The sequence below is a fragment of the Lucilia sericata genome, unplaced genomic scaffold (genome assembly GCF_015586225.1).
Source record: "Lucilia sericata isolate MDLA Ls3-8-SP2 unplaced genomic scaffold, ASM1558622v1 Contig001752F_arrow, whole genome shotgun sequence".
NCBI lineage: Eukaryota > Metazoa > Arthropoda > Insecta > Diptera > Calliphoridae > Lucilia > Lucilia sericata.
In genome coordinates this window covers 10,571-31,389 of record NW_023995655.1, presented here as the reverse complement: position 1 = coordinate 31,389, position 20,819 = coordinate 10,571, and the positions used below count along the sequence as shown (strand labels likewise).

At 29.8% G+C, this 20,819-nt stretch overlaps 1 protein-coding gene across 1 annotated transcript; it reads right to left on the bottom strand.

The window, feature by feature from the left end:
- Nucleotides 1-16,569: 16,569 nt before the first annotated feature.
- LOC119612600 (obg-like ATPase 1) lies at nt 16,570-17,963 on the bottom strand (the record flags this gene model as incomplete). The annotated part of the gene is made up of 3 exons (XM_037968409.1): nt 16,570-17,378; nt 17,453-17,834; nt 17,899-17,963. Coding segments are annotated over 3 exons (1,017 nt in total), but the record flags the coding sequence as incomplete, so codon positions are not given.
- Nucleotides 17,964-20,819: the final 2,856 nt, after the last annotated feature.

Below are 20,819 nucleotides of genomic sequence, written 5' to 3'. Positions count from 1 at the left end.
CTCTGGACAAACCAGTTTGACAAACAAAAATTTAACTAGGTTAATGAAAATCCGTAATAACAAAAATACACCAAAGTAGAAATGAAACCGAAAAAGAACCTTTTTTTTGTAAGAAGCAAGAAAAAAACATTAAGATTAATTTTTCTGCAAGCACCTTTGGTGAACTTATTTCTGTTTTTTTTTTCGTTTCTTAATTTCATTTCAATTTGTTAAAAAGCTTTCTTAAGCGTTAAATATTGTTATTGCTGTTATTGTAATTGTTGTCGTTGTTGTTCATTTACCAGGAGGCCATAACAATACATCAGTACTACTAGAACTTAAGCTAAAGGTAAACTGCAGTCCACCGCACACCACAAGAACAAAACACGCTGTAGCAACAATTAAACTTACATTCAGAGAAAAATTATGATGAGCTATGGTTACAGCAATCATTCTAAAATAAATGATTAAGGCTGTCGTTATACCTTTAGTTATCGCAAACAAGTATGTAATTTTGAAAATTATCAAAATGATTCAGACAAACATATAATTCTTTATTAAACATAATGAAATTATTGCTGCAGTCATTTAAATGGTGTATTTAACATATTATGCTTGGGTTAAGTAAGATCATAATATTGCTCATAATATTGCTAAAATGATTGCTATAACCATATTTTTCTCCGCCTGCAATTTCACTTGAGAAAAGTATTTGCAAAGTGAAAAAAAAATGAACACAAAAACGCTTTAGTAAAACATGTGGTTAACAAAGCAAAAACAACCACAATAAAATCAACAACAAGGCTCCATTTCCATATTTTTTTGGGGGGGTTTTGTGCTTTGTCACCTCAATGTTTTTCACACTTTCCTTATTTCATTCTTTCTTTGCTCCTTTCTTTTGGTTTCTTTTACATTGCCTCAGGGAAGAGAAGTTGTGTATTGTTTTCGTTGAAATGGAATTTTCCGCTGCCACTGCTGAAGCATGTAACTGCATTAAGAATTGCTTGTTGCAAGTATGTTGTGCAGGACAATATCTGAAATATAAACCCAAACACACATACATACCTTTGCAACCATGTTAAACTAAAACTTACAAGTGTTTAACATTTTGTTTACTTGCAGCAAACAAGACAAAACAGGTGTAGATTTTTTCGGTTTACTCTAAGGCTTTATGTATAAATAAATATGAATTTGAGTAACGAGGTAGAATTCTAAAGTCACTTAAACAATTTAGGAATACAAAACTTCAAACTTAGTATTGTTAAGTTTCCTTTAATTTTCTTTAGTTAGTGTTAAGTAACTTTTCTAACCTCCCTCTTTATACGAAACCCCTTAAACAGAATACAAGTACATATACATATATGTATATGTTTATAAATGCGTTTAAAGTAAATGAATAAAATATGTGTGTATATATTGTTTTTTTAATGTTGTTGCTCCAAATGTTGTACGAATAAGTACACAAACTTTTGTTAAAATATAAATGAAAGAAAAATCTTTATTACCGCTAAAATGTACTAGAATAAACAACAAATTCTCAAAAGTGCAATCTCATTAACTAAAATTTTATTTGAAACATTTTCCCCAACCCGTAACTCTGTTTTTTTAATTTCTTTTACTTTTACCTTTAGTTTAGTTGAAGAAAAGAAGAGCTTTTCATGTAATTAAATAAAAGTTATTCGGCGAATGAATTTTTAAGACAAGAGAGTGAAATATTTTTAATAGTTTTCGACTTTAAATTGCTCTTTATTTATTTGAAAAACGATAAAAACTGAAAAAATGTTTAATATTACTTGAACTAGAACTGAACGTGAACTGAACTAAAACTGAACTAGAACTGAACTAGAACTGAACTAGAACTGAACTAGAACTGAACTAGAACTGAACTAGAACTGAACCAGAACTGAACTAGATCTGAACTAGAACTGAACTAGAACTGAACTAGAACTGAACTAGAACTGAACTAGATCTGAACTAGAACTGAACTAGAACTGAACTAGAACTAGAACTGAACTAGAACTGAACTAGAACTGAACTAGAACTGAACTAGAACTGAACTAGAACTGAACTAGAACTGAACTAGAACTGAACTAGAACTAGAACTGAACTAGAACTGAACTGAACTAGAACTGAACTAGAACTGAACTAGAACTGAACTAGAACTGAACTAGAACTGAAGTAGAACTGAACTAGAACTGAACTAGAACTGAACTAGAACTGAACTAGAACTGAACTAGAACTGAACTAGAACTGAACTAGAACTGAACTAGAACTGAACTAGAACTGAACTAGAACTGAACTAGAACTGAACTAGAACTGAACTAGAACTGAACTAGAACTGAACTAGAACTGAACTAGAACTGAACTAGAACTGAACTAGAACTGAACTAGAACTGAACTAGAACTGAACTAGAACTGAACTAGAACTGAACTAGAACTGAACTAGAACTGAACTAGAACTGAACTAGAACTGAACTAGAAACTGAACTAGAACTGAACTAGAACTGAACTAGAACTGAACTAGAACTGAACTAGAACTGAACTAGAACTGAACTAGAACTGAACTAGAACTGAACTAGAACTGAACTAGAACTGAACTAGAACTGAACTAGAACTGAACTAGAACTGAACTAGAACTGAACTAGAACTGAACTAGAACTGAACTAGAACTGAACTAGAACTGAACTAGAACTGAACTAGAACTGAACTAGAACTGAACTAGAACTGAACTAGAACTGAACTAGAACTGAACTAGAACTGAACTAGAACTGAACTAGAACTGAACTAGAACTGAACTAGAACTGAACTAGAACTGAATAGAACTGAACTAGAACTGAACTAGAACTGAACTAGAACTGAACTAGAACTGAACTAGAACTGAACTAGAACTGAACTAGAACTGAACTAGAACTGAACTAGAAACTGATACCACGAAACACACAAATGAAGATATGTTGTAGGGTATTCAAATATTATTTGTTAAATTTGGGTTAAGTGTGAAACATTGTTTAGTACAAATTTATATGCGTAGTAAGTATGTACTGTTTTTTAAAGACCTCTGTATTCAAATGTTTGCTTTACGAATATTAAAGTTGTATTAAATATCAATGAAAAGTTTAAGAATATAATTGAAATAATAATGTTTGAAAAAGAAAAATGAATCTGAGACTTATTTCACGATACAGATGTTAAATCCATCATCATATCCCGAATTATTAATTTATATGATTGTATTTACATATATAAAATTAATTGATAAATGTTTACATCAGTGTTCGGTATTCAAAACCAAAAGAGAACGAAAGCAATCAAATATGTGTATGTGCATTAACATAGATTAAGATATAACTATTTGAATATAAAAACCGCAATCGAAATACAATTTTTTGGATTTTTTCTTTTGCCGACCACTGCTTTATATGATAAAATACAAATTATTGAATGTACTTATTAAGCAACTTAATAATAATTACTATTTATACATTTATATTATAAAGTCAAAAGAAATTACTTATATTGAAATGTAAAATGCAATACAATGGATTCAATTAATATAAATTGCAGCAAATGATTTTATTGACATGAAGTTTTTAAAGGAATAAAAAAATACTCATAACTCAATCATCCTTAAAACTAGGAGGGCCATGCTAAAAAATTTAAAGTAGATCTAAATTTCGGTAGTTAAGTAAATTTTGATTTGTATTACTATGATTTTCTATATTTTATGGACCCATATAATTCGGAACTTCAAACTTATTTGATCATTGAATCATCGTTGAGACAAGTCAGAATCATGGAAGACTCACATAGCAATCTTTGTCTAGAATATTCTAAATCCAAACAATCGAATAAGTACTCAATCATACAACATTCTGCTTTATATTTTTTTAAATAATGACTAACAATTTATATTAATTTTAAAATCATATTTCACATTATAAATTATAAGTAGTTGCAATGGCCACCCTTATTTAAAGACACAGTATGGAAACTGGAAACAATACAGAAAAAAAGCTAAGCATTCATCAATAAATACAGTGAAAAGTGCACGAATTGTGTGTGATTGAAATAATTTTCTCTTCAAAAAATGGTTGAAATAAATTTGACTTATGAGTCATGTTAACCCATTAATGACGGATAAATAAAAGGGAAACATAACATAAAATCACAAGTCCTAAAAAATTAAAAAGTTCCACTAATTACTTTATAGTTTATTAGCATATGGACAGCTACTTTAAGTTTTGGCTGATTATATATTGTAGTAATGATATTTTCTAATGATCATACTAACCATGAATTCTAACTCTTAATATCTTCAAACTCTCAGCATTTTCTCTGCACCCAATGGGTTAAAAGCATAATTGTGTAAATGCGTAGATGGATGGATGATGCTTCAATATTTTGTATATTTTTCTTTTGTGTTGTAATAACAATGCTCGATGTCAATTTCACAAAAAAAAATATATGTACGAGTAGTTAAGTTTCAATACACATGAAATAGAGAAAGAATAGATAAATGGCTTCAAGATGTGCAACTACGTATTGTACGAATGGGCTGACGGCAGTGGGTGGTTTAGATGTGAATTTGAAGAACCGATTTTTCATCGGTTAGTTTATAGTTATGCTGATGATGCAGCTGTCATTTTCAAGTAATACCAATGATTGGTTGCTGCCATTATTGCTTTTGAAATGTTCAGAAAATACTCATGGAAAATTGTCAATATTTAACGTTTATCAAAAGTTGAGAGTAAAATACGCAGAAATAAATATGAAATGTTAAAAATATCACGTCATAAATTAATAAGTAGGGAAAAAATTTAACATAATGGAAAAGACCAAAGTGACAGTAATGCACTGTTCAAGAAATGTTGTTATTTAAATAAATCGTATGAAATTATGAGAAATGTAATATTTTTGAGAGATTTTTCAATCTTCAAATAAATTTCGCAATAATACCTATTACAGAGGGTTGGTTGGATAGATTTATGCGTGTTAGAAGTTTTCTTTTACCGGTCAAATATGAACCATAAAATTTGCTAGATTCAGAGATAAAGAAAACTCATTCAAATTTATTTTCGGTATGTTTTCTAAGTTCATCGGACTATTGCAATTTCTTGTTTGATGCACAGATGGACGGACAAGGAAACATCGTTAAATCCGCTCAATGATTCGGAACAGATTAACTTACTTTAAAGGGAGAGTGTAGGGTGCAAAAATATATCTTTATTTCGAGCTATTTGTGCAAACAACGTATCATATAGTAATGCTTCAATTTCTTTAATTTCAAAAAAATCAGCTGAGACTCACCGATTGCTCACCAAAAATTATGGTCAACGTGTTCCATTGGTTTCAAAGTGCGACAGATAGCTTCTGCGGTTCGGAAGTGATGAACGATCGTCCAAAACCAATCATTTCCATTATTGAGAGCTATCCAAGCAGCAATTTTCCATACGAATTGAAGTCGATAGACTTTAAATGCCGATTTTGCATGTTCGAAATGCTGCATGTACTCACCGAATCTATACTTGCTATAACCCGAAGCGAAAGAGATCGTATGAGAAGCGTGGTCATGCTAAGGTCATGCTCTGTATTTAGTGGGATCAAAAGAATTCAAATAAGTGGAAGTGCTTTATGTGAACACCTGACGTGCTAGTACTTTAACTACCACTGTTTGGGCTATTAGACGACTCACCACCGCCCTTTTCGTACATGGTTCCGCTGGTTCATGTACAAGCACTTTGCTTAAGTACTCGAGCTATCTAATCTCTGACCATTGCTGGCCCATTGCATAACTTCCGAAATGCTAAAACATTACTTGCCTTTACAACCATGCAGATGGAATGGTCCTGTTGATTAGGCAACAGCACATAGATACGTAATCGGTTAACCAAAATACGAATCCATCAAATAACCCAAAGACAAGTTCTTACTCACAGATGCCACACTGTGATAAGTCTGGTATGGAGAAAATAAAGTCCGAAATTCTTCCCTGTGGGCTACCGTGGTACCAGATTAAATGGCTCTCTAAATCGATCGCAAGTCAAACCATTTCAAAGAAAGACTGAGAGTGTGTTTGACACCACCAATTCATAGTCTCAGCAGACTAAAGGTACTGTCAAGATAAAGGAAATAACATACCCCGGAAGATGAAAGCTTACTATAGCACCATGACAATATCTGTTGAAAACTATTTAGAAATAAGTTGTTGAGAAGTTTTCCTTTCCCCGCTCTTAGTCCGGACCTTCTATTTTTTTCGATCGATGCAGAAAGTTCTCTCTAAGATACGCTTCACTTTAGAACAGAGTATCTAAAATTGGTTTAATTCGTTTTTTGCCCCAAAAAAACTTTGACTTTATTTATTTTTATTACAAAAATGCCTCAATATATAATTTTAATCCTCAATGTCATTTCTATAAACATCTCAAAAAAAAAAACAAATAATTCCTTTCTTTTTGGTCCTTTTAAGAAAAACAAAATTCTTGTACTGACATTTTATCTTTTGAAACTTAATTTATTTTTAATTAATTCTTGAAACGTTATTACTCAAAAATTGTCTATGATATAAAGCAGCAACAAACGAAAAACCAACTGTTGTCTAAATCATTAACCAGCATAATTGCCAAGTAGATATTTCCTGCTTTAAACTCAAAACGTGTTTTAAATTTTGATTCATCTTAACAAATAGTCCAACCAAATGGTTTTCATTTACTAAAACTCTAACACCAGATTATTTCTATGTTTAAATGAAATTTTAAATATTTGAAACGTTAAGACAAGAGTATGGAAGAAAAAATAAATGGCAACATAAACGACATAATGGTTTAAACGTTACAACATGTTACGATTAACACGAATCTCAGCGTAAACGTAATGATAATATAAATCAGCGAATGGGGGCAGTACTAAAGAGTAGCAGATTGGCATTTCTTGCCATTTTATAATATTGGCCGAGCAGCAGTAGCAAAAAGAAGCATAAGACATTGACTTCTGTCTAAGAATTCCAACAAACACGAGATTGGTAATAAATGAGAACAGGTATTTTAACAAAATGTTATTTTAAATGGCAACTAAAAGTTGAAATCTATTTGAAAGATTAAATATTGTCCCACATTTTCTCCTTCCCTTCCTTTACCAACTATTTAGAGTTAATGTTTATAGTTTAGCTAGAAATAGCCTTTATTTTATTGTTTATTTTCATTTTGCTTTTACATTTTTGCCTTTAGCATCATTATCTTTAACATTGCGACCAATTTTTTTCTCGTCCTCTTCCTTTAGCCGTTCCGTTTATATAGAGAATTTTTATTGTTCTTCCGTTTATTATTATTTTTAACTTCTTTTAGCCAACGAAGAAAACGTGATTTAAATTAAAAATTGTATATATAAAATATTTATTCCCTTAGTCGCCATTTTTAGTAATATTACTGTGTATCAATTTCACATCATCATTATCGACAGCTTCGTTGGCCTCATGTTTAAAAAGGTGTAAACTTGTACATAGAAAAGGTATTTATTAAATATTTCTGTGCTACAAGTGTTTCTCTCTATTTTTAATATTTCTTAGCAAATATAATTTTTATTAAATAGAGAATGGTTGTTTATAACCTTTGAGGTATTTAAAAAGTCAACAAAAGTATTTGAATAGCAAAAATTCTTTTAAAATTAAAAAGTCATAGGTAGACTTATGCTATTGTAACAGATTGTAACAGACCATATAGAGACTTATTCTATTGAAACAGAATCTTCCATAGGAAGACCTTTCATTTGGAACAGAGTTTTTCATACTAATCCATCCATCCTACCATCCTACCATCCTACAATAGAACATCCAAGCTTCCGAATGAGAATACTTAAAAGAGAAGACTGAGCTGCAAACTGTATCTTTCAGGAAGACGTGATCATAGTTTATTCTGACGGTTCAAAAACTGTTATTAGTACTGGTTTGTAAATTTTCTCCGGTGAGTTTGATCTCTAACGGATTGCCAAATGCTTTCATTGTTTTCAAATTGAAATTAAATTGGCTTAATGAAACATTCGAGTGCAAAATCTGGAGACGTTTCCATATAGTAAATCGGCAAAATAAGAGGAATGATCTTAGGATTAAGAAATTTGGTATGTTAGGGTCCTATAGCCTAATTATGAAAATCATTGAAAGTTCAAAAAAATTGGTGCAAACACACGCCCACCTCCTATATAACCTAAAACTTTAAAACGTCTTTAGATATACATTTTCTATCAGAATGCATTACAAATTACAATGTGTCTGGTAGCTTATTTAACCAAAATCATGAATTTCTAAAACAACGGTGAAAGGACACGCCCACCTCCCATATATTGTAATGCTTAAAAACGACATTTGAAATACAATTTTCAACAGAATGTATTTAAAATTAGATTATAAGTGATTGATATGTTAAACAACAAAAATCCTGTATTAGCAAAAAATATCGGTACAAGGACACGCCCACCTCTCATATAACCTAAAACGTAAAACAATCGTTGTAGTCAAATTTTTGAAGAGTGTTCGTAAGACTATGGAGTTTGGCATCAATTTACGTTACTATAAATAAATAATATTACTTTTATCATGTATCATATACAAATAACACCAACTCATTTCCAACGCTTTGTCCCACAGTCACTCCTTTGTGCGGTATCTGTTGTCATTCGGCAACAACACTGAGCTTATCCCGAAATACGGATTTCACCGTGCATCAGTCTTTTAACCAATTACTCTTCCCGTGAATTTGAGTTTAATCCACAGCCATTACGTGGATCCCGAAAAAACCTCAACAACAGCCAGGACAAGTCCTGCAGGCAACTGACCACCCATAGTACAAATCATGAGATTCTCTGGTTAGACCCCATGTCAAATAAATAAGTGAAGTGACAGCACCAGTTTATAGTCCCGGCAGACTATAAACTGGTGATGTTTATATACATCAAGATGCGGTCTATCATCAAGGGGAGTGGTCCGGGAGGAAGCTTTAGAGACCATTTCATTTCCTCTACAACTCGGGCGAATTATAAAAAAAAAACCCCAATCATTATAGATTATTTTATTCATACATGGAAAATCTTCGCCATCATATAAAATATTGCATTTCAAACAATTAATTAATTGGTATGTTCTTAATTAATGAAAAATACTTTTAAGTTTTGAAAAATCTGTCATCTTGAATTTTTAAATAATATCACTTTTAAATAAATATGTACATCAAACTTTTAACAAGAAAGTTTTATATTTTATAATAAAGCTGCATAAATAAATATTCACATGTGATTAAAACTAAATTTAGAATACTTTAACTGGCAATTTAAATAGTAAATTTATTTAACACACATTTTTCATTATATGTACAGTAAAACTTTCAACTGATATTAACTTGCAGCTCTTAAGCATTTTAACTTCAATTAAATACATAATAAGTCATAAAAGACCTAACAGCCAAAATTTAATAAACATTAAGAAATATAGAAAGAACGTTTTTTTTTTTAATATTAGGCTTAATCTTATGTATAAAGAATTATTTTTAAATCTAACGGTTTAGGTCATTTTAATAGCGATTGGACATAATTTTGAGATAAATATGCCTGTGGTTATAAATAAATATTTTCCCATATAACGCTGCAGTTAAAACAGTTCTCTTTCCTTATAAAATGTTTTGTTTATTTATGTTTGTTGTCATACTTAGCATCATCATCGTGATTAAAAAGTTTTTTTTTTTTAGTTTTCCAACATAAACATACACCAAAAAACTACTATAAATAACGCAAAACAACCAAATAGAAAAGTTAAACAGCATAAAATTGCATTTTGAGTAGATTTTCTGTATGTGTTTGTGTGTTTATGAGGGTGCATGTATGTACCCAGGTTGGCTTAAGTAAATTGTCATTTGGTTTTGAGGTAGAGAAATAAATATAAAACAACAAGTACAACTCAAACAGAAGTTGCATAAAACTGTATGAGGTGTACGAGAGGAGTTTAAATGCATCCAGGATCTTAAAAACAGCAAAGTTTAGAAAAAGTTTTTATTTTTTTATATTTATACTACGTACACGGATACACTTGCAAACCCGCAGAAATTTTCTTGTGCTTGTGTTATTATGTCTCAAAGGTACTACTTACTTTGCTGGCAAATAAAACAAAATGACAAAGAAAAATATAAGATTTTCCTTCATATTTTTACATACGCATATCAGTGGTGTTTATTTTGGCAAATGTAAACGGTAAACAAAATTACAAGAACTTTTTTGTAGAATAAAAATAAAAGAATAAAAAAGAAATTTAAAACTTGTTTTTATTCCACAAACACAAAAATATGAGGCGTATGATTAATATCGAATTAAAAATATTCACCACCTTCTTCTAACGTTTATACAAACATAAACTTGGTATTACTTATTGACGGTTGGGTTTGTGACTTTACTGAGCAGAAATAGTGGTGCTAGTACAGACACATTATTACACATTCAGAAAACATTATATTATTAGAAGACTCAATATGGGCAATTTCGTGTCAAGTGACCCAATTTAAAAAATCTACATGGAATTTGCATCACAGTTAGTACTATCAGTCAAGAACTACCGGGGTTAGAGGCGATCAAAGTTTAACATTTTGGTCATACAGTGTTTTTTTCATACGAGTGTATCTTTTCACCTATTGAGAGGACATACATATTTTTAAGGTCTATTTTATGCAAAATGTTTGAAAATTACAAATAAACAATGAAATACAAAAACAAAAAACAATAAAATGGCCACAAATCCGCAAAAACAGCTTACATACATATATACATATATGTTTGTCATTCCGTTTGAAATTTCTATAATATAATTTTCCGACCCTATAAAGTATATATGTACATTCTGGATCCTAGATAGAGTTGATTTAGCCATGTCCATCTGTCCACCTAAAGCGTCTGTCTGTCCGTATGTATGTTGAAATCAATTTTCAGAAGACCCCAGATATCTGCGAGAACCGAATCTTCAATAATTCTATCAGACATATAGAACCCTATTTAAAATCAGAAAATTCATCAAAAATTGATATTTTTCGTTCATGCACAGACAGAAATAATAAACAAACAAAAACAAAATACATAAACATACGATAAATTTTGTTATTGTATTGCATGTTTATAGAAAAAATCAAAACAAAAACAACAATTATAAATGAAGCAGTGTGTAGAGCCCGGATTAAGTGAGAACCTATAAAAGGGGCCATACTTTTTGACTTTTCTATAATATTAAACCAGAAACATGAAATTAAGAATGTATAGCCTGGATTAAGTGAGTACCCATAAAGGGGGACTATTTGGTACTTTTTCGTTCTTCAAAAGGAACTTTTTGAATTTTCTATAATATTGAACCTAGAAACATTAAATTAAGCATGTAAAACTCGGATGAAGCGAGAACGTATAAAAGGAGAATTTTAGGTCCTTTTTTTCTTCAAAAGGTACATTTTGAATTTTCTATAATATTGAATCTAGAAACATGAAATTAAGCATATAGAGCCCCGATTAAGTGAGAACCTATAAGAGGGGACGTTTTTGTTACTTTTTCGTTCTTAAAAAGGTACTTTTTGAATATTCTACCACATTGAACATAGAAACATGAAATTAAGTGAGCGAGAACATATAAAATTAATCAAGTCCAAAGTTAGTGAAAATCTGAAGGAAATTATTTCTGGTACTATTTCGTTTTATGACTGGTATTTTTTGGCTTTTATGCACACAGGTAGCACCCTGATCGATTGAAAATCTTTAAAATAAGACTTTCTTTTGATTTTTGTAATAAATTTCATATTGACTCTTTTTAAGACATCATGTTGAATGGTATATAAAATTCGGCAGAGTACCTCAAGTCTATTAATTTATCTAAGGACTAGTCTATAAATTAGTCTTTGGATTATTATACAGGTTTATTATATATATGTATATTATAGACTAGACACAGCCGAATATGGAACTCTTACTTGTTTCAACTAAAATCTTACTTCAAATCACTAGAGCTATTATTAGAATCCATTGATAAAGTCCGTCGAGTTAGACAAATGAATACAAATTAAATTTTGTCAGTAATATTATTTATTTTTCATTAATTATATTCCTTATGAAAAACTTTTTTATTCCAGAATCCCTTTTAAGCCTTACGCTGAACTTTAGACTTCTAATGGAATTTCCAATTTCTTAACACAATTTGCTAGATTTGAAACATATTCACAGTTCAGTGGCGTGTTTTGACTAACTTTACTGATTCTTGTTTGGCACTGAACTATTAGAAACCATACTATAGAGAAAGTAAATAGTTTTTTTAACATCTTTAGTTAATTAATCTTATACGATCCGTTTAGTTGTAACTTTTGCGTTATAATGATCGTATTTTATTTTTATAATAAATTAAACAAAGAGATTATATGATTAGAAATATAAATAAATTTATATGTGATACCAATGATATACCAGGGATGGTAAGCAAAACAAATTTTCTCAAACCGGTTTCATTACTTTAATCTGTTACCGTTAATATGTTAGTAAATTAATATATGAATATATGAACTGTTCTGATTTTAAATATTACCATAGAGTAGACTACTCTATAGATTGGATATTACACTACTCTAATGTTTAATCTATAATATCTATAATAAACCCGTATAATAATCCAAAGACTAATTTCTAGACAAGTCCTTAACTAATTAATAAACTAGAGGTACTAAAAAAGTACAATTGTACCCATTATGCCAACCCTGTGTTATAGTCTAAAAATAATATTGTGGTTTTTATATGGACATATTATTTATTATACAAAAAAAAAATATATATATATATATCAAGTTGTATAGACATTGATAGGCTCGCATTAATTTTGTCTTCAATTTTAAGTACAAAATTGCTTTAAGGTTAATTGGATGCAATTTCTCCTTATATCACAGCACTACTTAAACCCTTTGATGTTCATCAGTATTCTAATAAAGAAACATTAATTATAAATTTAATTAATTATTATATGAAAGTCCCCTTTTATATATTTTCAATCAATAAGAATCTTATTAGTTCGATTTTATGATTCTAGTCTCAATATTACCGAAAATTCAGAAAAGAAATGGTTTTATGTTCAATGGTATAGAAAATTCAAAAGAGTCTTAGTAAAAGAACGAAAAAGCATCAGAAAGTATCATTTTATAATTGCGTGTTTAATTTTATGTTTACATATTCATATTGATGTTCGAAAAAGTACCAAAATACTTTTATGTGATTTCATGTACCTTAGTTCTATATTATAGGAAATTCAAAAAGTACCAGTTAAAGAAAGATAAAGTACCAGAAAATACTCCATTTTAGATTTTTATTCACTCAAGTTCCTGAATACTTAGTTTTATGATTTCAGCTTTAATATATGTATGTACTAGAAAACGTACCACTTTAAATACGGAAAAGTACCAAACAACCCCCTTTTATAGGTTCTTATTTACTCCGAGATCTACATGCTTAATTTTATGCCTCGGTTCATTACTAAGAGAATTCATAAAATACCTTTAAAAAACGAAAAAGTACCAACATGTCCCCTTTTACAGGTTTTTATTTACTCCTGATCGGTTCATTACTAAGAGAATTCAAAAAATACCTTTAAAAATTGAAAAAATACCAACATGTCCCCTTTTACAGGTTCTTATTTACTCCTGATTATACAAATATCAAAAAATACCAGCTAAAAAACGGAAAAGTACCAAAAAATAGTACTTTGTAAAATAGTTCCAACTTACAGCCCATTAGCATATTTAGTGTTACTAAATTTACCAATTTCTTTAATTTTATTAAATTTGACTCAATGTGTTTGAATAAAATCTTATTTCCTGTTTTCCCCCTTTTGGTACTTTTTTCTCACTTTTGAAGTAATAAACATTTTATTCAAAAAAAAAAAGTAGAAGTATTTTAAAATATTTTTTGAAAAATATACTTTTTAAAAATTTAAAGTCATTTAAAAAGGATACAGGATAACGAAGTGAAAAACTAATAACGCAGTTTTTCTCCATAAAATTTATAGTTTCAGACTAATATTATCCGTTTGTGTCTAATTTTTAGGGTCGGACAGTGTTATTAATAAATCAATATTAAAATTTTCACATTTTGACAAAAATATATAAATTTTTTCTATAAATCCAATAAATCATGAAAATGACTTACCGTTATACATTTGCAGAGATATTCTTTGATGACATTTCTTATTGGAAACTATTGGTAGAAATACATATGTATATAAACTAAAGTTCATCAATAATTTTTGTGCATTAAAATTGTTCCTGTTAGAATGTAATCGGTTATTTCCATTCCTGACTTTATACTTTCATTATTATTAAATTTTGTATATTTTTTAATTTTTTATATACTTTTTTAATTTTTCCTTTTTTAATTTAAATTTCTTTAAAATTTTATTTAATTATCTAAACTAAAGTTCGTTACATTTGTTTTTTGAAATGTTCCTATTGGAAAATAACCGATTACATGCACTACTACTCGTTAAAACACACAACACTAACTGCAACAAGCTGAAAAATTCTCACACACACTGCATTTCTTTGACCTAAACTTTAAACGCAATTTGCATAATAAATATTCGACTTTGGGAAAATCCAATTATATACACATAAAACTAACACTTTTATTTATAAAATTCTGCAATTTTCTTTAAAAACCGTGCACTTTTTACCACGAAATTTATTAATTTAATACAAGACTAGTTTTACTAACGTTCGCCGCCATTTAACGAAAATAAAGAACTAATGAAACTCTGACAAGCAAGTGTTGTATTTTATACATAGAGATGGTAAAACTGCGATAATGTATTCAATAGTTGATAATAGAAAATGTTGAACAAGAAGAAGATAGAAAAGCAAAGACATGAACCATTGGTTAATTTAATTAATAAAACATACATACCTATAGTGATTTTATATTTCTTTTATAAAATTACTTTTAGTAAAGTAATTGTTGATTTAAATAACAAATCAATATTCTCCATTTAGCTAAAAATTTACAAAAAAAACTATTTAATTTTTTGAAATTTTATAAAAAATGTTCATACATAACTTAATAAACAAACCGTATCCTATATAATTCTTAATTATTTCCTATCAAAGACTCTTACCACTATTGCTTGCCGATTGAATTATTGCTGTCATTTACATTAAATCAAAAACTTACCTTCTCTATCTACTAATGAATACAACCCTGTCTCTTCTTCTTTGCTTTAGTAGTTTATTCTCGTTAAATGGCGGCAACGGTTAAAGAAATTAGTCTCGTATTTAATTATAAATTTCGTGATTAAAAAGTGTTTAGTTTTTTAAAAAAAAGTTTATAATATTATAAATGAAAGTGTCAATTTTTCATAAATATAATTGGTTTGTTGAGAAATTCATTATTTTTAGCAAAAAATGTGTGTAAAGTTTAGTGAAATGTTTTTAGTTTGTCGTTGTTTGGGAACGAAAATGCCTTCGTTTCTTTTGTAGAAGTTCGTGTGTGTGTGTTTGTTTTTTGTTAAGAAAATAATTTCTAATTTGTTAAATTTCTAATAAGAAAATAAAAAATATGTGTGTTTTTAATAAATAAAAAAGTAAATAAGAAAATAAATGTCGTTATTAGTAAAAGTTTTAAGTAAATAATCAAAAAGTTAATAAATATTTAACAAAAAGAAGCATTTCATTGGCAGTCCCTTCCAGGTATGTTCCAATTACAATTTTGCAATGTATTCTTACAACTTGTAGCCGGCAGAGTTTTTTTTGCAGTATACTCTTCCAACTTGCAGTCGGAAACTCTGTTAAATAAATAAAATCATTGTTCTCTATTCCCTTAAAGGGTTTGACTGGTTGGCAAGTTTATGTCCACCGTTTCCCTAAATTGCTAGTTTTAGGCAAGCCGGAACTTTGGCATTTTCAAATATGAACGTTTTTACTCTATAAATTAAGAAACCACAAAGTGTTTCGGCTGCAAACTGTTTTCATCTTTGGACAGAATTAGAAACCGTCTTGACATGTACCTCATTTTTCACTGAATAACTGTTTAGAACATGACTAGAACTTGCATTGAATTCAAATTGTGTTCCAGATATCATTTTATGATTTTGCTTCCCCTAAAACCATCTACCAAGAGATTAATTTGTGTCTGTTTTATTGGTATTAGGCTGGCTGGAAACCCTTAAGTCTACTCCGGACTAGTACAAAACTAATGCAAACATTTGAAAAAACCTGCTCCATTTAACATTCCGATGTACTAAATAAGGATCATGTAATCCATCTAAGCACGTCAGACTATCCTAAAAACGAAACCCTTGCTAATATTATGAAGTACATGGTCCTCATCTTGGTCCTATGTAATGGACTATTTATAAGTTTTGAAAAAATAAACATGATTCATGTCTGCATTACATGGGATTACTAAAAGGATGCAATACTCCAATAATGTGCACAATTATATTGTTTTGGGATTACCTACATTGATTATTTACTCCAATAATTTTATCAGGGGAATTGCTTTTTAAAACCCGATAATTGAATTCTAATCTTACATACAACTTACTAAATAAGTTACACATTTAGTTTGTCCTTCTTTTTTTATTGATCACAAATACATAGCAAATTATATATGGGAAATCACTCCTTTAGCAAATTTCTTTTCATTATTTTATCAACCCATTAACTTTTCACATATTTAAATGAGAAACTTTTATATGAGTTATTATGAGTTTATGAACTATTTCTACTAAAAAAGCTTTGCGTGTAAAAAATTAAATTAAAATAAAACATTGTAAATAAAAGCATAGCCATACGGTATCATTTCTTCTTGGCATCCTTAAGACCAGCACCGGCATTAAATTTAAAGAATATAATATCACCATCTTCCACTGTATAGTTACGTCCCTGTTGACGATATTTACCAGCAGCTTTGCAGGCCGCTTCAGTGCCTTCTTCCTTAAAGTCCTTGAAATGCATAACTTCAGCCATAATGAAACCCTTTTCGAAATCGGTGTGAATACGACCGGCAGCCTGGGGAGCTTTAGTGCCCTTTTGTATGGTCCAGGCCTTAACTTCATCAGCACCAGCGGTAAAGAAGTATTCCAATTGCAAAGCTTTATAGCCGGTAACAATAATTTTATCTAATTGTGATTTACATTTAGTCTCATCTTCATAGGCTTTCTGTTCTAAATCGTCTTTTTCGGCCAAAGTGTGCTCAAAGGCGCCCGAGAAGGGTATAATGGTGGCACCGGGATCATTTTTATCCACCCATTCCTTGATCTTGGGCAACCACTTGTTCTTCTTGCGTATGAAATCTTTATCGGATAAATTGACCAAATAAATACAGGGTTTAGAGGTCAAAAACAAGTATTTGTTTAAGATTTCAATCTAAAATAAAGAATTATATATAAAAAATCATTAAGAAATTGATATCAAGCAGTGACTTAATAAATCTTTCCTACATCATGAGCATTCCAGTCAGAAAATCTTAAATGCTTTTTCTCATCCACCAAAATACCCTTGATCTTTAAAAGCGAATCATATTCAGGCTTTAGCTTCTTATCACCACCACGGGCAACAACTTTTTCTAATTTTTCCAAATATTGCATTAATTTCTCTTCATCCTTCAAACGCAATTCTTCACAAATAATATCCAAATCACGTACTGGATCAACTTCACCTTCGACATGGGTGACATCGGGATCATCGAAAGCACGACACAAATGGAATATAGCATCACAAGCGTTGATGTGTGAAAGGAAAGCATTGCCCAAACCTTGACCTTCGGCAGCACCCTTTACCAAACCGGCAATATCGACTACATTCAAGTATGCAGGAACTTTGCTGTGAAATAGTAAAAAATAGAAATTTAAAAAAGTTGCAATTTAATAAGTAAACTTTGTTGTACCTGGCTGGCTTGTGGTAGTTAACCAAATAGTCAAATCTTTCATCGGGTACTGGAACTCTACGTAAAGAAAAAAACAAAACAAAAGGTTAATGTAAAGCTTTGAACAAGTGATTTTTTTTTTTGAGCTCAAAGAACTAGGACTAGTCCAAAACTAATACAAATATATGAAAAAGAAACATGCTTCATTTAAATTATGGGAGTACATGCAGTCCTTGTTGTTTAAAAAAACATGGTTTATGCCTGCATTGCATAGGTCTACTAAACGGATCATGTTCTCCAATAATGTTTTCAAGGGAATAGTTTTCGGATTACCTAAATGGATCACATTGGTTACTGGAATCAATTTTAGATATTCCTTAAGAAAGATTTTACTTTTCAAACTGCTCAAAAGGTCTAATCCTGAGTCCATAATCTAATCGAATCTATTCATAATATTTTGTTGCTAGTTTTAAACTTCGTTTTACAGTTTTATTGAGGGTCGTTAGTTCTTATTAACGCTCGTAGAAATTGTTTTATTGACCCCTGTGGATGGTTTAATGTTAAGATTATCGGTTTCTGTTTATTCAATTAAGCTCCGTTTTCTACAAATTATACTTGTATTTTAAATAAGGAAAATCCTTTCCTGAAGAGTACCTTAAGAGTCAGTTATAGTCTAATCCTCAACTAATTCGGAATGAAGAACTAATTTTCTATACAACTTTTTTTATATCGAATTTCATCGCTAGTGATTTAAAGTAATTTTCTGAGGGCGGCTTTATATGTATATATGAGGGGTGGGTTGAATTATGGACCGTTCTTTGAACAATTTTATAGATCAATTTTTGATCATACAGAACTTGTTTATGTCGATTTTCATCGCTGTACTAGTATTTTCAAGCCAGTAATGAGCTTTAACGTCATTTTCTCTAGGGGACCTTGAAGGGGGGATAGGGTTAATTATTGGCACATCCTACTAAAATATTGAAGAACCAATTTAGTTCATATAAAAGTTCTTTACATAGAATTTCATCGCCGTACTCTTAATTTTATGCCACCTATGAGCGTTAAAGTCATTTTCTGGAAAGGACCTTATGTGGAGGTAGGGTTAATTATGGTCCGATCTTCATAAAATTCACATGAAACTTATTTAAGTCGAATTTCATCGCCATACTCTTTAAATTATTCATCATAAATTATATATGACTCTTGAAACAGTTTTTCAGGGGGCCACTTGTATGGGGCGTATGCGAAAACGTTACTGTCTATTTTCAATATCAAACAAACCTTACCTGTAAGGAATATTCAATCCTCTAGCGCTTTCGGTTTGGACTCTATTGTGTTTTCAACAGACTGACGGAAGACATGACTAGATCGTGTTAGAATTTAATAAGGACCCAGAATATATATACTTTTGGGAATTTATGACCAATATTTCGATGTGTTGCAGTCGAATTATCGCATGCACAATCGAGTAAAAACAGTACAGATTAATTACTATAACGAAATGTGTTTTATGATTGATATAATTCAACCTCAGACGGCTGTCACTAAAGCCGTCTAGGATCCGTGACTCATTAACGAGAATCTTATATATATACATATATGTAAGTATATAAAAGTTTCTTTATTTTTAAAAATATAATGATGCAAAACTTGCATTATTTTTATATGAGCTGCTCATGCCACTTTTAAAATAAATCCTTTATATCTTTATATCATATGTTCATATAAATTATATTGATTATATATCATTATATTTTCGCTAAAAAGGAATGATGCTTAAATAATTCATGAAGACTAACGGATCGCATTAAAATGTTGAGAAAACATATATTACTACTAATAACAATTTTGATAGTTTTATCTACATAAAGTAAAAGGAAATTCAGAATATTTCGTTTGGCGAGATGACAATGGAATATACATTTGTAGTCTATGTGCTACAATGTTTAAAGTTGTACCAAATATTAAGACATGGTTTTTATAGTTAGCTCTAAGGAAAGCAATTTCACGACGTATGTTTTGAAAATGATAAGAACTTTTCAAAATTAAAAAAAAATAAATAAATCAAAATACATACAATACATACTATACATATTTTACTGAGCCCGTTTGTTTTATTGTACACTTTAATGTCCAATATTATTATTATTTTTAATTAATTTTGGTATTAGATTTTTACTATATTTTATTGATAATCAAATTTAAAGCACTTAAAAAAAATACCGCAATGGAAAAAGTTCGGACGCTAAAAGATTTTGTTTATACTTAATTTTGAAATTGGATTCTTCTCAGTATATTTCACACATATAGTACAATATTTTAAAGACAATTGTATTGAGTGTTCTAATTACACTAATCCTACTATTATTTGGTGTGCTGATTCCGAAAAACAACAATAAAAACGTCCTATCACCTACCAATTCACTACATTTTGATATTTTAGTAACCGCGGCTGAATACTTGTGTCTTAAATATTAAATTCTTTAATTTTAGAGAATTTACGTATATTGAGTGTCTCTGTCTCTAAACTTAAAGTTATAAAAGTGCATTCTGGAAAAAATTCGGATGATAGGCCTACGTTAACTAGTAACGCCACGGCTCTGAAGTGGGGAATGGTTTTTGATAAAATTTACTACTTATATTTTTGGATTTTAACAGTAGATAATTGAAATATATGTATGTATACTAAATTACCATTCTCATAAATATATAATACACGAAAATTTGTCAAAATGTTTAAAATTATCACAAATTCTTTAGATCATTTAGTGTCACAAAACACTTAAATAGGAAATATTTCAAAAATAAACAATGTCATAACATTAAATATACAAACCCCTTCAGACTTTCGTTTCAAAACTCCAGTTTCAAACTTTTAAAATATTGTTAAGCTAATTTGAAATTTTAAAAAAATCTCCATGTGAATCATGGACTGTGAA